At 37.8% G+C, this 13,903-nt stretch overlaps 1 protein-coding gene across 1 annotated transcript; it reads right to left on the bottom strand.

Annotated features, from left to right (window-relative positions):
• Positions 1 to 842: 842 nt before the first annotated feature.
• Positions 843 to 13,035, bottom strand: LOC763456 (2,4-dienoyl-CoA reductase, mitochondrial-like). Its single transcript, XM_030975285.1, has 7 exons — positions 12,786 to 13,035; positions 5,165 to 5,376; positions 4,289 to 4,584; positions 3,450 to 3,549; positions 2,794 to 2,866; positions 1,806 to 2,015; positions 843 to 905 (listed from the first exon to the last, which is right to left on the bottom strand). The coding sequence occupies exons 1-7, from the start codon at positions 12,852 to 12,854 to the stop codon at positions 846 to 848; spliced, it is 1,020 nt and encodes a 339-aa protein (XP_030831145.1). The 5' UTR covers positions 12,855 to 13,035; the 3' UTR covers positions 843 to 845.
• Positions 13,036 to 13,903: the final 868 nt, after the last annotated feature.

The raw sequence follows: 13,903 nt of genomic DNA, 5'->3' as shown, positions 1-13,903 counted from the left end.
AGGGTATCAGGTAATAGTTTGGGGAATGTTATTTCTGACCATGCAGTTTCATCAGTTTGCTATTGATTTGTTGGTCTAGAAACATATCTGTTGTATGATAATCAATTACTGAGCTTTTTCTTCTCTCAAATTAATTCCATTATCCGGAACTCATCAGCTTTCACAATAAACATTAATTTAATTTCAAATCATGTAATAACCCCGTAATAACTAATAAACACTTCTGCCTTTAAGGCTTCTGCAAAAGAATATTTCAGAGCGTTGTTAGCTTTTCGCAAAATGCATCTAGTAATTGCTTGGCTGAAGTTATCTTTTTAAAAGAAATTCCCTTAGGTAAGCAAAGCCATTCGCAATTGAAATTATAATATTTCTTGCCATGTCATATCTAATTAAATTCTCATTATTCAACACCATGAAATGGCATCATCTATTAAATGCAAAATGAAATTACTTCATTCTGATATTTCATATGCTTTTATAATTATGATTCAGAATATTCTTTTAAAATTGAAAAAAGCACATAATTCATGTTTGACACCATGATATCATCATCCAGAGAAAGGCAACAAGATTGATATTCTGAGCATTATCCACAATTTCATGGCATTCCATTCATACTGATTACAGTCAGACAGTCATTATATTCAATCATGTGACAGTCATGTGACAGTCATGCGGTATCATGTGAGAGTCATGTGACAGTCATGCGGTTACGGAGTTACGTCTTTGTGTCACTGACCCCTCGAAATTATATGTCATCTTTTATAACTGATCCGATGAAATTCCTTTGGCAGTATTTAGGCTGGTCGTGTGATACGTATATGGCTGTCATGTGATAGTTGTCATTAAGAGCCCTTGGTTCCCCTGATCATTGATTCTGCCTGATCCCATTGGTCCTTGGAAAGCTGAAACATAAACAATAACATTTATTCATGATAAGCATTGTGTTACACAGAAAGCATGTCACATTAAGCCATGTTCTATCTAAACCTAATAATTATCAGCTATGTTATCTTAGGGACGTTGCACTTTAAACATCTTTTGTTTATGTACTGTTTCTACTATGTATTATATCTCGATGTAACCAACTTAATATTATTATCTGTAAATAATTATTTTACATCGTGAATAAGTACCTGTAAAACAAACAAACATGTACCTTAAATCCCTTATCAAGGATTTGCCAAGCCCTCAAAAACTTGTCTCACAATTTTATCTTTAGCAGCAAGATGGGTTTATGAAAGTATGTGCACAATTTTAGATCAATAGCCTCTGTGGTTTTCTCTCCATGAAAAAATTAAAGTCCTCTTTGTGTACACGAAAAATTGGGTGAATAAAATACTGTCAGTTGCAAAATTCAAATTTGAAAAAGAAAACTTGCTAATTTTGCTGATAATGAATATTTTGCCATCATACTTATAGGAAAGTTTTCAATTACAATTTTTTTTACATTTTGGCCCTTTACAAGTTTTTAGATATACGCTGTGCAAATCACTGCAACACCCTTTTAAGGTTTTAATTATTCAACTTTTTGAATGTAGCAGTCCATGAAATAACATTTATTTTAAATGATAATAATAATGAATGATTTTACCCGGCACGTTTATATTCACTCACCCCCCCCCCCCCATGACACACCTGTGTGGTACCCCTGCCCAAAACAATAATCTGCTATCAGTTATATTCTGAATCATTTCTACCAATGATTGATTGGTGTTCTTTACCAACATCAATACATTTCATACGATGTGTTTAAGAAAAGAAACCATTGGTAGGTAATGAAGGTGGTAAAATTGATAACTTACCTTGAGGTAACTACTAAACATTCCAGATGCCTGCAGTGTCTGGCCACCATCAAACATGACAATCTCTCCATTAAACCAGCTTGCATAATCACTGCATAGAAAGCAAGCCAGGTTGGCTATCTCCTCTTGTTCTCCAATGCGACCGGTAGGGGTGGAGTCTGTGAGTATTTTCTGGAACTTACCTGAGGGATCCAGTCTGCTGAAGGCTCCCTGTAATCATGGGAATGATTAAGACAAATCTGTAACTAATGTTTTGTTATACTTATAGCCCATATAACATCAAATATACATGCACCTTCTTTATCATCTGATGCAGTGAAACCACCGAAAGTTAAAGGAAAATGCAGCAGCAAAACATAGTGTGTTACACGGATTGCAGGATCAAAATAAATATGCTGTTAAGAAATCTTTTTAATTTCTTTATTTGTAAAGGTTAAAAACTGTATAAATTATTAAAGTAAATACAGTCAAACCTGTCCAGCGACCGCCCAAGGGAATCACAAAAAGTGGTCTTTGTAGACAGGTTCCTGTAGTACATCTCCAATGAGAAACACTTTTCAAGGGAAACAAAAAATGTGGTCTTTGTAGACAGGTGGTCACTAAAGCAGGTTTGACTGAACATGTAGTTAAACACATGTACTTGGTGAATAAGCTTCTCATATTGTATGTAAGCTTATTTTGTCTTGCATGTGAATGAAAATTCAATTTTTTAAATCTAAAGAGGTACATTTGTTATTATTATTGTTACTATTATTGATTTATTTTCCACATTTCCATTTTTTTTAACTGTTACTATTCATACAGTGTCCATGAGATGATTGGTAATTCATAAACACTGAAGCATTCCCTAGAAGCAAATGACCTACAAAACTTTCATGCCAAGTCTAAAATCCACTGCAGTCCATTCAAGGAGCTCTGTAAACAAATCCTACTTTACTCAATATAGTGAATGGAGAATGGAGAAATGAATCAGGAAATGGAAACTGACCTTTGTGTAGATTGCTCCTGGTGCTATACCATTGAATCTCAATCCATGGCGACCCCATTCCACAGCTAAACTTCTACATGTGAAAAGTAAAATAAATATATTGATAACTGTAATGTGTTCTGCGATGGCAGCTTATACAAGTACATTTCACTCGTCATCCACAAAATCAGTTTGAAGAAAACTAATTAGCCAGTTTATGTGGATTCACTAAATTGTGCTGAATATGTTTTGCTCTTTTCACTAAATAGTAACTATAAACCAAGCATTAACTATATACAAACTTTCGGTCCATATTTGTCCATATTTGCACGATGATTTGTACAATTGAAAATCTGTAAAAACATATCATGGCATGCTTAAAAATATATGTATTCATCAAATTACAATATAAAAAAATTGTATATGGTATACTTTGTGTCATGTCTCCCTTTCTTTCCTTTTTTTTTGGGGGGGGGGGGTGGTGAAACAGACAAAATAACACATTAAACATGGGGTGTAAATTTACAAAAACCGAATATTCAATCTTTACTTATTTTCATCAGCAATTAATTCAGTCAACATACCAGTATCACACATAACCCCAATCAATCCCAACAAGACTACTGTGTTGCAGTTATGCCTGTTTAAACCTATAACTAATATAGCAATAGACCTACCTAGTAACATTCTCAAGTCCACTCTTAGCAGCACCACTGGGAGTCACAAAGGGAGATCCAAGGGCTGCATATGGGGTGCTGATCGTCAAGAAATTGGCACCTGAAAAATAAATAAAGTATAATCTTGGATCCATTTTTCTGTTTTGACATATTAATTCTAAAAAAATATATTTGGTAGCATTTTTATTCAACAAACATGTACATACACTGTACATGTATATACAAAAGGGTTCAGATTATTGATAGTTTGTGTATAATTTTTAAATACAACGGGAGGGGAAAAAAAGTTAAATCCCCCCCCCCCCCAAAAAAAAATAAAAATAAATAATAAATAAATAAATAAATAAATAAATAAATAAATAAATAAATAAAATTTAAAAAAACTAACCAACAAACAAACAAAACAAAACAAAGCAAAACAAACAAAAAGCTTGTACTGAATATCACTCTAATAAACTACTGTGTATCTCTCTTGAACAAAACAATGATTCATAAAAAGATGTTACTCTAATTAGGACAAAATTAGTCCTTTGATTTCAGCAATGCAGGAACATACATTTATAGGTTGATTTACTCAAATACAAACAAATAATGTAAGACCAGAAAATTTTGTAAAATGAGTTTGTTCAAATAAATTTGTTTTCTCTTTCATTTTCTTTACAAGAGTTTCTTGACGTGAAAATGGCAAAAGCAATGTGCATATTAAGTTTCAAAATTTCTTGTTCCATATGATTACTCCTCCTGATCGTTTATTTCCTGCAAAATGCATCTAACAACATTCAGTTTCATCAGCTGTTTATACAGGGATCATTAATAGATATTCTTGTATTTTGGCAAACCTTTTTGCTGCTCAATAAGTCTCTTCCCGATCTCCAAGGTGGCGTACATTGAACCATTCAGAACAACATCAACTATTGTCCTCCAAGCATTGGGAGAAAGACGTTCCGAGGGAGATATAAAGTTAGCGGCAGCATTGTTGATGACGACATCTGGAAGTCCTCCGCAGATCTCTACAAACTGATCTACAGAGGATTTAACAGCTTCAGGATCTCGTATGTTAGCTGGGATCGGATGTACAGGGTTTCCGGTCTCCCCTGAGATCTCTTCCGATGTGCTCTTCAGAACATCTGGAGATCTGCAATTGGATGGAATTTTTAAAAAAAAACCTGATCAATGGAAAATGTGATTAGAGGACTTCTGCACAAGGACTAAATTTATTGAACGCAATGTTATTATGATTGTTGTGGCATGACACAGAGAGAGAGAGAGAGCGGATCTCTAGTGAATATTAAACGTATAGCAGATGCAGTATGGTTAAAGGGTACATGCCCCCTGTGCCCCCCCCCCCCCCCTTCCCTTCACCTTCACCCTTGGATTGGCTACTGATGTAATTCTAATTTCTTGTATCCAAATTTTTTTTCACTCAGTTGATAACAAAATACAAAATACATACATACAAGAGTACATACTACAACACGAGACTCATTAAACAAAAGTGCATTATAGCCTACAAATTTATTTTAAACTTGCCCAATATGGCAGCTAAGTTTTCCCAACATTTCCTGAAAATAACAGTTTGATTAACCTCCACTAAAAATGCAAACTGGAATCAATTGCTTGATCACATTAAAGATGGTCTAAAATAGAACTGTCCTATCCCCTAGCATTTGTTGCAAGTTAGTATATTAGCATTATCCTTTAGTTACTCTATGTACCTGCTGACAATAGCAACCTCAGCTCCAAGTTGAGACAGCATTCTTGTCATGGCCTTTCCCAGTCCGGTTCCTCCTCCCGTCACAAATACTTTCTTGCCCTTATAGCTGTCAGGAGGGAGCATAGGTGTCTTCACTGCTTTCAAGTTATCATACTTATCTGAAGGGTTGCTACTGGAGCACTGTGACGTCCCTGATAAACATCGCACTGATAGCTGTAATGAATACAGTGTAGATTTTAGAGAAAAATTTAAACATGAAACTAAGGAGTCTAATTAGTCTAATTGAGTATAGATTTTCTGAACTGTACTAAATCATAATTTCGAAGTGGTAATGACCCAACAAATGATTAGAAATCAAATCAAATCAGTGAAACAAATAATTTAACATTATATATTAATCACATAATAAAGGAAGTTATGATAATTATGGAGGAGTACCTGCTGTTATCAATTCGACATGTGTAACAAGTTACAACGTGTAATGTACCTATACATGAGTTTTGCACAATGGTTGTACAATCACTGCAGATAATGTACCTTCCACATATTTTGTAGAATATCTTCACACACACACACACACACACACGCACACACACGGAATTTTGCCCCCCCCCCCCATTTCATTTATTTCATATTTTTCCTTCTGCTGCAAGTAGAAGCCGTAAATCACCTAATTCTTTATTATGTTATTGCCACTCTTTTATTCTAAAAACTGCGTGTGTGCGTGTGTGAGTGATTGAATTTTCCCAGACATGTCTCAGTCATATTATTTAGATATGATAATGGTAGGGAACAATTACCTTCAATATCAATATTTTGAAAGAAAGAGGCAGGTTTAACTCTGCAGTTTATCAACACAGAACACTAATATTATTGTTTACCATCATTTAATTCTAATAAATTTAATTATGCATTAATTTAAACCCTATTATACAGTAGGCTTGCGGGTGCACCATGTGAGAGAGAGAGAGGATTGAGGAGTCCTGAAAAGGACTGTTTGTTATCTTTCTTAGCTTATAGTTCTAAGGAGAACTATAGCGCTTGGAGAGGATGAGATTGAGTATCCGTCGTCAGGAGTGGAGAATAGCTGGCGTGCGTGAGCTTAAGTCACCGGGGTGCGGACGTCGGGGGAAAATAGGTGACCGTGTGGGCTTGAGTCATAGGGGAGTGGACATGGATGGGCGGCTCGTTCGTCTGACTGTCCGTCTGGGCTGGAGTCTCCGGGTTGCGGACTTAGAAGAGTTTCGAATTCCTGAGTGGGGTGTACGTGCTATCGGCGAGACATGGTGCACCCGCAAGCCTACTGTATATCTACATCACCATGCAAGCCGACACTTACAAGCAGCATTTAAACCCTATTGTTCTCCAATTATAAAATCTTAAAATTTGACATGAGCTGGTTGATAACAAAAATTGTGCAAACCAAAACAAAATTGTAGAACAAAGTCTAACTTTTTTCAACACTGAACAAGAAGCATACCGGTATGCAAATTTGTTTGTCTATTTCACCATTTGCTCTCAAAGTCTCAACTCTCAAGTATACATCTCAATGTCCATTCAAGCTTGAGTTTACAGAACTGAAAAGCTTCAATTTAGGCCAAGATTTAAGTCTACACATATATTCTTTTGTCCCATATATTCCCCACTCCATCAACGATTATCAAATTTGACAGCCCTGGCCCGTCTTATAAAGACGTGCGATTGATCTAAATCAATCGCAAGTTCTCTAATCAATCACAAGTTTGCAATCCCCTAAAAAGAGTTTGCATCTCCTATCCATGTACATAGTTGCGATTAAGTTGTGATTAATTGCAACTGGTTATATAAGACAGGGCCCTAGTATAGATTCGATATAGGGAAATACAGTGTTTCAAGAATGAAATACATTTGTATTAATCATGTTCAGCATTTCATTCAAACTTCAAGTAACATACATTGGGGTACACAAAAATACCAAATACTTTGGACGTGGCCATTTATTCTCATGAATGGAGACCGTAATTCACTACATATTCAGGTAGAGCTACTACTATTTATAACATGAATAATAATGGGGATTGGGATCCCTTTAATGAAAATGAAATTTGCCCACCTTCCCCATGTTTAAGTGGGTAAATCTGAACTAATGCTGTCACTAGTCTAATTGTATTGTCTTTCCATTGGCATAGATGATTCTTCTTCTTCTAGTCGAGTACCGGCCTCTTAAATCAGGCGCGGATCCAGGATTTCTTGGGGGGGGGGGGGTAAAGTTCAAACAAAAAATAGAATATAAAATTGCCCAAAAGAAAAATAAGTTACAAGTCCATTTTAAGAAATGGTCTATCAAGTTTAACTGAAATTTAGGAGTAGTCTTGCAAAGCTCTGTTGTCATTAACATCTTCATTGACTTTTTGAAATGTAACTTGCCCTCTGGGAAAGTATGTGAGTGTGTGTGTGTGTGTGTGTGTATGTTTATGGGTGCATGAGTGCGTGCCTGTTTTGTAGTTTTAAGATGATATTATATTTTATATTGCTGCTTTTACTCTGTTAATTTTTCAAAAATAACAATAAAAAATGAAAAAAAAAATGAAAAAAAAAAAAAAAAAAAAAAAAATTTAAATTATGCGAGCCAAATATTGCTACGTAATTGTGACACCGGCAGTGGCAAAAACGTTTGGGGGAGGGGGTAGACCAAAAATCCCCATCACCCCACTCTTACATGCAGGCCCTGCTGAACGTTTCTCGGCGGGTGTCAAGGGGTGGAGCCCCCAGAAGCTCAGGGGGATAGGCATTTAATTACTGTCAGATGAGCATATTTTGATACCTTATTTGTGACACTGGCAGGACACAAATTGGGGTGTGGTCCAGGGGGCGGAGCCCCGGAAGCTCAGGGGTTTGTGGCCATAAATTACGGTCAGATGAGCTTATTTTAATACCTTAATTTGTGACACTGGCAGGACATAAATTCGTGTTGGGTCCAGGGGCGGAGCCTCCAGAAGCTCAGGGGTTTTATACATTAAATAATCGTCAGGTGAGCATATTTTTATACTTATTTGTGACATCGGCAGGTCACGAATTGGCGCGGGTCCCAGGGGAAGGAGCCCCCAAAAGCTCAGGGGTTTTAGGCATTTAATTACGGTCAGATGAACATATTTTGATACCTTATTTGTGATACTGGCAGGCCACTCATTGGCGTCAGGGGTTTTAAGCATTAAATTACCGTCAGATGAGCATCCAGGTGCCTGACTTTGGGCCCTTGGTGAAATCCAGGGGGCAGAGTACCTGGAAGCTTAGGGGTTTTAAGGCATTTAATCACGGTCAGATGAGCCATTTTTTTTAAAAAAATTGGGGGGGGGGGCGGAAATTGGGAAAATTACGTCGTCAGATATTTCGTTCAGTGGCTTGGGGGGGGGGGGGGGAAGACTTTTTTGTTGCTTTCTTTAGCACACATTCTTTGTTTTTGTTGCCAGGGGGCGGCCCGGCCCCGGGCCCACCCCACCCCCTGGATCCGCCACTGCCCACAACTGTAACTGTTCGATTTACATCTCTTGAGTATCTGAGATGAACTGAACGCTGATAAAAAATGAGTACTGTACCATCAGCTGACGATAATATTTTGTGCAACAACTCAATTCACGAGTCCTCTTGGATCCCTGTTCGAACAGGTCGATCTGCTCGGGTCGAGATTGTGTAGAGATCGTGTGGACGTCTTGGTCTAGTAGGGATCGCGTTGGGATTGTATGTAGATCGGAATGATCGATAAGAGATCGAAGTTGTGGTCGACAATACGTCGTGCAGGATTCGTGAATGGTCGAATGTGGGTCGTCAATGGTCTGGATATTGGGGGGGGGGGGGGGGGTTGAAGGCCATGGAGTTTCGGTAATCCTGTTAACGCTAATAGCAGTAGTATAGTAGTAGAAGTAGCAGTAGTAGTAGTAGTCATGGTAGTAGAAACAATAGGGCAGGGCTTCTCAAAGCCCCCCCCCCCCCCCCGATATCTAGATACTCGACTGATGACCTTCCACGTACCCCTACTTGATAAAGATTATCTAGACAAACGATTAACATTCTATTATTATCATCCCACCGTGGTGTCTTTGCACGCACACCTTCAAAGTCTACATCTATTATTTACTGTATCATATTTATAACTTGCTATATTTATAACTTAACTAGCTAAGTATGATATAACAGAGTGAAGATCATTGTAAATATACATTTAGATTCTATAATCTTTTAAAGTTATTTATGGAAAGAGGTTCCCAGTCTCAATTATGTAAATGGTTGTCATGTGTAGAGAATACATTAAAGAATGCTGGGCTAGGAAATGTGTGGCAAATGCAAGGAGATGGATTCAGTAATACATGGATTCTTCATGCTCTTAAGCTCAGGTTGACTGACATGTCAAAGCAAGAAATTATGTCAAATATGTTTGGTCAAATCGCATTTGTGTTAACTACCAAATTATCAAGAACGAAATTTTATTTGAAAAGTATCTGGTAAAGTTGAATAGAAGAGGTGCATTCAGGCGCGGATCCAGGGGGGCGAGCGGGCCTTGCCCCCCCCCCCCCCCCCCCCCCCCGCAAAAAAAAAAAAAAAAAGAGAAGAAGGGAAAAGAAGGGAAAGGGAAAGAGGAGAGAAAGGGAAAGAAAGAAGAGGAAGAAGAAAAGAAAAGGGGGAAGAAGGAGATCGGGGGCCGAAAGGGCCTTGCCTTCCAGGCTGTTGCCCCCCCCCCCCAGTCAAAAAAAAATAAGAGAGAAGGAAGGAAAGGGAAATAAAAAAAGAAAAGAGGAGATACTGGCGTACTGGTAGGGGGGGGGGGGGCTTGGCGGAATCAAGTTCAAACGTGGTTTATTTCTAATTCCATAACGGTGGATTACAAATAATGCTAAAATGACATCATTTCCTGACTTTTTAGTAAATTATACTTTTGTATGTATTTGTTGGAAAATGACGAATTCCTAAATTTACAGCCAGGCAAGAAATATGATTCTTAAGATTCCTACATGTCAGGGCCCGAGGAACGGCGGGGATTAGGAGCCTCGAGCCCCCCCCCCCCCCTCCCACTTTTTTTGAAAAAGTATATTAAAGAGAAATAAAAAAAAAAGAGCAAGAAAGAAAGAATAGTCAACTGCCAGTGTCAAAATGAGGCATCAAACTATGCTCATCTGACCGTGATTAAATGCCTAAAACCCCTAAGCTTCCAGGGGCTCTGCCCCCTGGATTCCACCTAGGGCCCTAAGACGGGCCCTTAGATGCTCATCTGACGGTAATTCAATGCCCCGAACTCCTGATTTTGAAGGGCTCCGCCCCTGGACCCCACGCCAAATTGTGTCCTGCCAGTGGCACAAAATAATAAGGTATCAAAAAAAATGTTCATCTAAACACCCCTGAGCTTCCGGGGGCTCCACTGCCTCAAACCCACCAGGGGCCCTATGGCGGGCCCCTGAATGCTTATCTGACCGTAATTATTATGAGCTTCAGAGGTCGGACAAGGTATCAAAATGTGTTTATGTGACCGCAGTCGCGTAGCCAAGGGCGGGGGGCGGTTCCCCCAAAATCGCTGGCCTAAAAAGGACGAAGGAAGAAAAGGAGCTGACGAAGAACATCTTTGAAATTCAGACAAGGATTAAAAGTAGAAAACGGTACAACGCATCGTCTTCTTTCTCTAATAATTGAATGAATCTTGAAAGCATCTGCGCTTTGCGCGGGAGGGGAGAATCTGAATTCAGACGAGGATTAATAGTCGAGAAATGTACAACGAATCGTCTTCTTTCTCTAATGATTTAATGAATCGTAAAAGCATCCGCCTTTCGCGCGGGAAGAAATAAACTGAATTCAGACGAGGATTATTTAAAGAGTCGAGAACTGTACAACAAATCGTCTTATTTCTCTAATGATTTAATGAAACTTAAAAGTTTTCGCGCTTCGCGCGGGAGAGGGGGGGGGGGACCTGAATTCAGATGAGGATTAAGAGTACTGAACAGCGAATCGTCTTGTTTCTCTAATGATTTAATGAAACGTAAAAGGGAGGGGTAAAAACTAAATTCAGACGAGGATTATTTTCGAGAACTGTACAGCGAATCGTCTTGTTTTTCTAATAATTTAATGAAACGTAAAGCTTTCGCGCTTCGCGCGGGAGGGGAGAACCTGAATTCAGACGAGGATTAAGAGTCGAGAACTATAACGAATCGTCGTCTTGTTTCTCTAATATCCTCTCTTTATCCTCGTTTGAATTCAGTTTCCCCCTCCCGCGCGAACCGCGGAAGCTTTGACGTTTCATTATTACAGAAAGAAGACGATTCGTTGTACCGTTCTCGAAAATAATCCTCGTCTGATTTCAGTTTCCCCCCTCCCGCGCGAAGCGCGGAAGCTTTGACTTTTCATTTAATTATTAGAGAAACAAGACGATTCGTTGTACCGTTCTCGAAAATAATCCTCGTCTGATTTCAGTTTCCCCCCCTCCCGCGCGAAGCGCGGAAGCTTCTACCTTTCATTAAATCATTAGGGAAAGAAGGCGATTGGTTGTGCCGTTCTGAATAACATATATTAGTTTCTAATAAGTTAAGTGATAGTTTATTTGCATGATTAGTCAATACACAAAGCTCTCTATTTACAGTTTCTAAAAGAGTATTTTAAGTTTCTATGAGAACAGAATACACTTGTATCGTCTGCAAATAGCAAAAAAGAAAAAGTCTGGAAAATCATTTACATATAAAATAAAAAGCAGGGGACCCAAAAGGGAACCTTGAGGTACTCCACACGTGACGGGTATATCTGAACAAATTTCGCCGAGCTGCACAAATTGCTGTCTGTTACTACGATAACTTCTAAACCATTCGAGTGAAGGTCCACATAGCCCATAATAAGAGAGCTTGTGCAACAAAATATGATGGTTCACCGTATCAAAAGCTTTGGAATAATCCAAAATATATACCAACCGTATGGAGGCGTTTATCAAGTGCCGAAGATATTTTGTCTAAAAGACATAAAACAGCATGAGAAGTTGTGTGTTTCTCGCGAAAACCAAACTGAGAATTTGAGAAAAGTTGACACAACTACAAAAACTTTATCAATCTAATATAAACAAGTTTTTCCAAAATCTTGGAGAAGACAGTAAGTAGAGAAATAGGTCTATAATTACCCGTTCCCTTTTTATATATAGGCACAACTTTAGCTATTTTCATTTTTTAGAAACACTTCCATGCATTAAAAACAAGTTATAAATGTGAGTGAGAGGTACGACTACAAATGAAATTACTTCTTTTATCAAATCATTAGTTATACTGTACCATCATATCCAGGGCTCCTTTTCCTTTTCAAGCCACTTACAACATCTATAACCTCAGAATTCACTACAGGAACAAAAAATAAAGTCTTTTCATTTGGACTGGCTAAATAATTTCCATAGGTTTCCTGTTTATCAGGTATGGAGCTAGACAGAGTAGCACCAATGTTAGAAAAATATTCATTAAATGCTTCACATATAAAATTCTTGTCTTCAACAAGACCATCCTTCCAGTTGAGTTTTGTAATACTCTGTAGTTTAGGATTGGTTTTCAAGACATTTCGAATAACTTTCCATGTTTCTTTAACATTGTTACACGTAGACAGGAATTGAAAATAATAATAGTCTTTCTTACCTGGTTAGGAGACCGAAGCATGCAACTGATTGTCCCTGGTCTGATACATCTTGCTATTTGGGACGCCATTGTCTCAACTGTTTTTGTTTCTTAAATTAAGGGTCGTAGGATAAAGGAATTCTAGAGTCTTTGGAGCCCTTGGCTTTGGAGTCCCTCTCGCTCAAGTCTCTCTCCGATGAATAATTCTATGCGCACGACATGTGCGCGCACGTAATAAAACAGACTGGCGAAAAAACATTTACCACGCCCACCCAGCACCTCCTCCGCCCCTCCCACTTTTACAAAAAGTACCAAACATTATTCAACTGAAGAGGGGGGGGGGGGCTTTGGGGGCGGGGGGGGGTAGAGAATTTAAAGATGTTTTGATGTGGACCAAAAACAAAAACAAAAACAAAAACAAAACATGCAAAATAAGCAAGCAAACAAATCATGATCGAGTACAATTCATCTTCTACATTATTGCAAGTTTGCTACAGTCAAGGACACTCTACACTGTAAAATGGTTAAAATTCTTTTAAAGAGGAAGTGAGAATTTAAAACAACATCAACATATAAAAAAAGTCTGATCTAGTTACAATTAATCAGACAAATAAAAAAAATGCAGCATATTTCATTTGGAATTGAATCAAGTTATTCTAAAAAAAACCCAGACAAACATATCTTGAAATCAAAATGAATTACACTCTTTTGAAGAGTAAACAAATAAATAGTGTCATCGTTTAAGATTGCGCTTTCAGTTGCATCGCTACACAGCTTTGGAATAACCTACCACTAGACATAAGATAAGCCTATCTGTTGCTGTTTAAATTGATCTATTTATAATCATTATCATTTTCAGGTTTGGACTTTCATCAATAAATAAAATTTCCATTCAATATGCATTAATTAACCTAAAGCAAAATTATTCTCTTTACCGTACCTCAAAGTGTACAATAAATGTTCCTGTATGATTATGAGCTGTTGAAATCAATGGTTTCCAACAATATTTTGGAATTACTTTAAATATTACCACTGGATTGAGTTTATAATTGGAAGATAATATATACCGGTAGTCATACACATAAGGCAATACTTGATTAGAGATCTACTTGAGTACAATTGCTGCAAGACAACCATAT

Source organism: Strongylocentrotus purpuratus, unplaced genomic scaffold (assembly GCF_000002235.5).
Source record: "Strongylocentrotus purpuratus isolate Spur 01 unplaced genomic scaffold, Spur_5.0 spur5_scaffold_8, whole genome shotgun sequence".
Lineage (NCBI taxonomy): Eukaryota > Metazoa > Echinodermata > Echinoidea > Camarodonta > Strongylocentrotidae > Strongylocentrotus > Strongylocentrotus purpuratus.
Note: the sequence above shows the minus strand (reverse complement) of the source record. Positions and strands in the feature narration are given on the sequence as shown.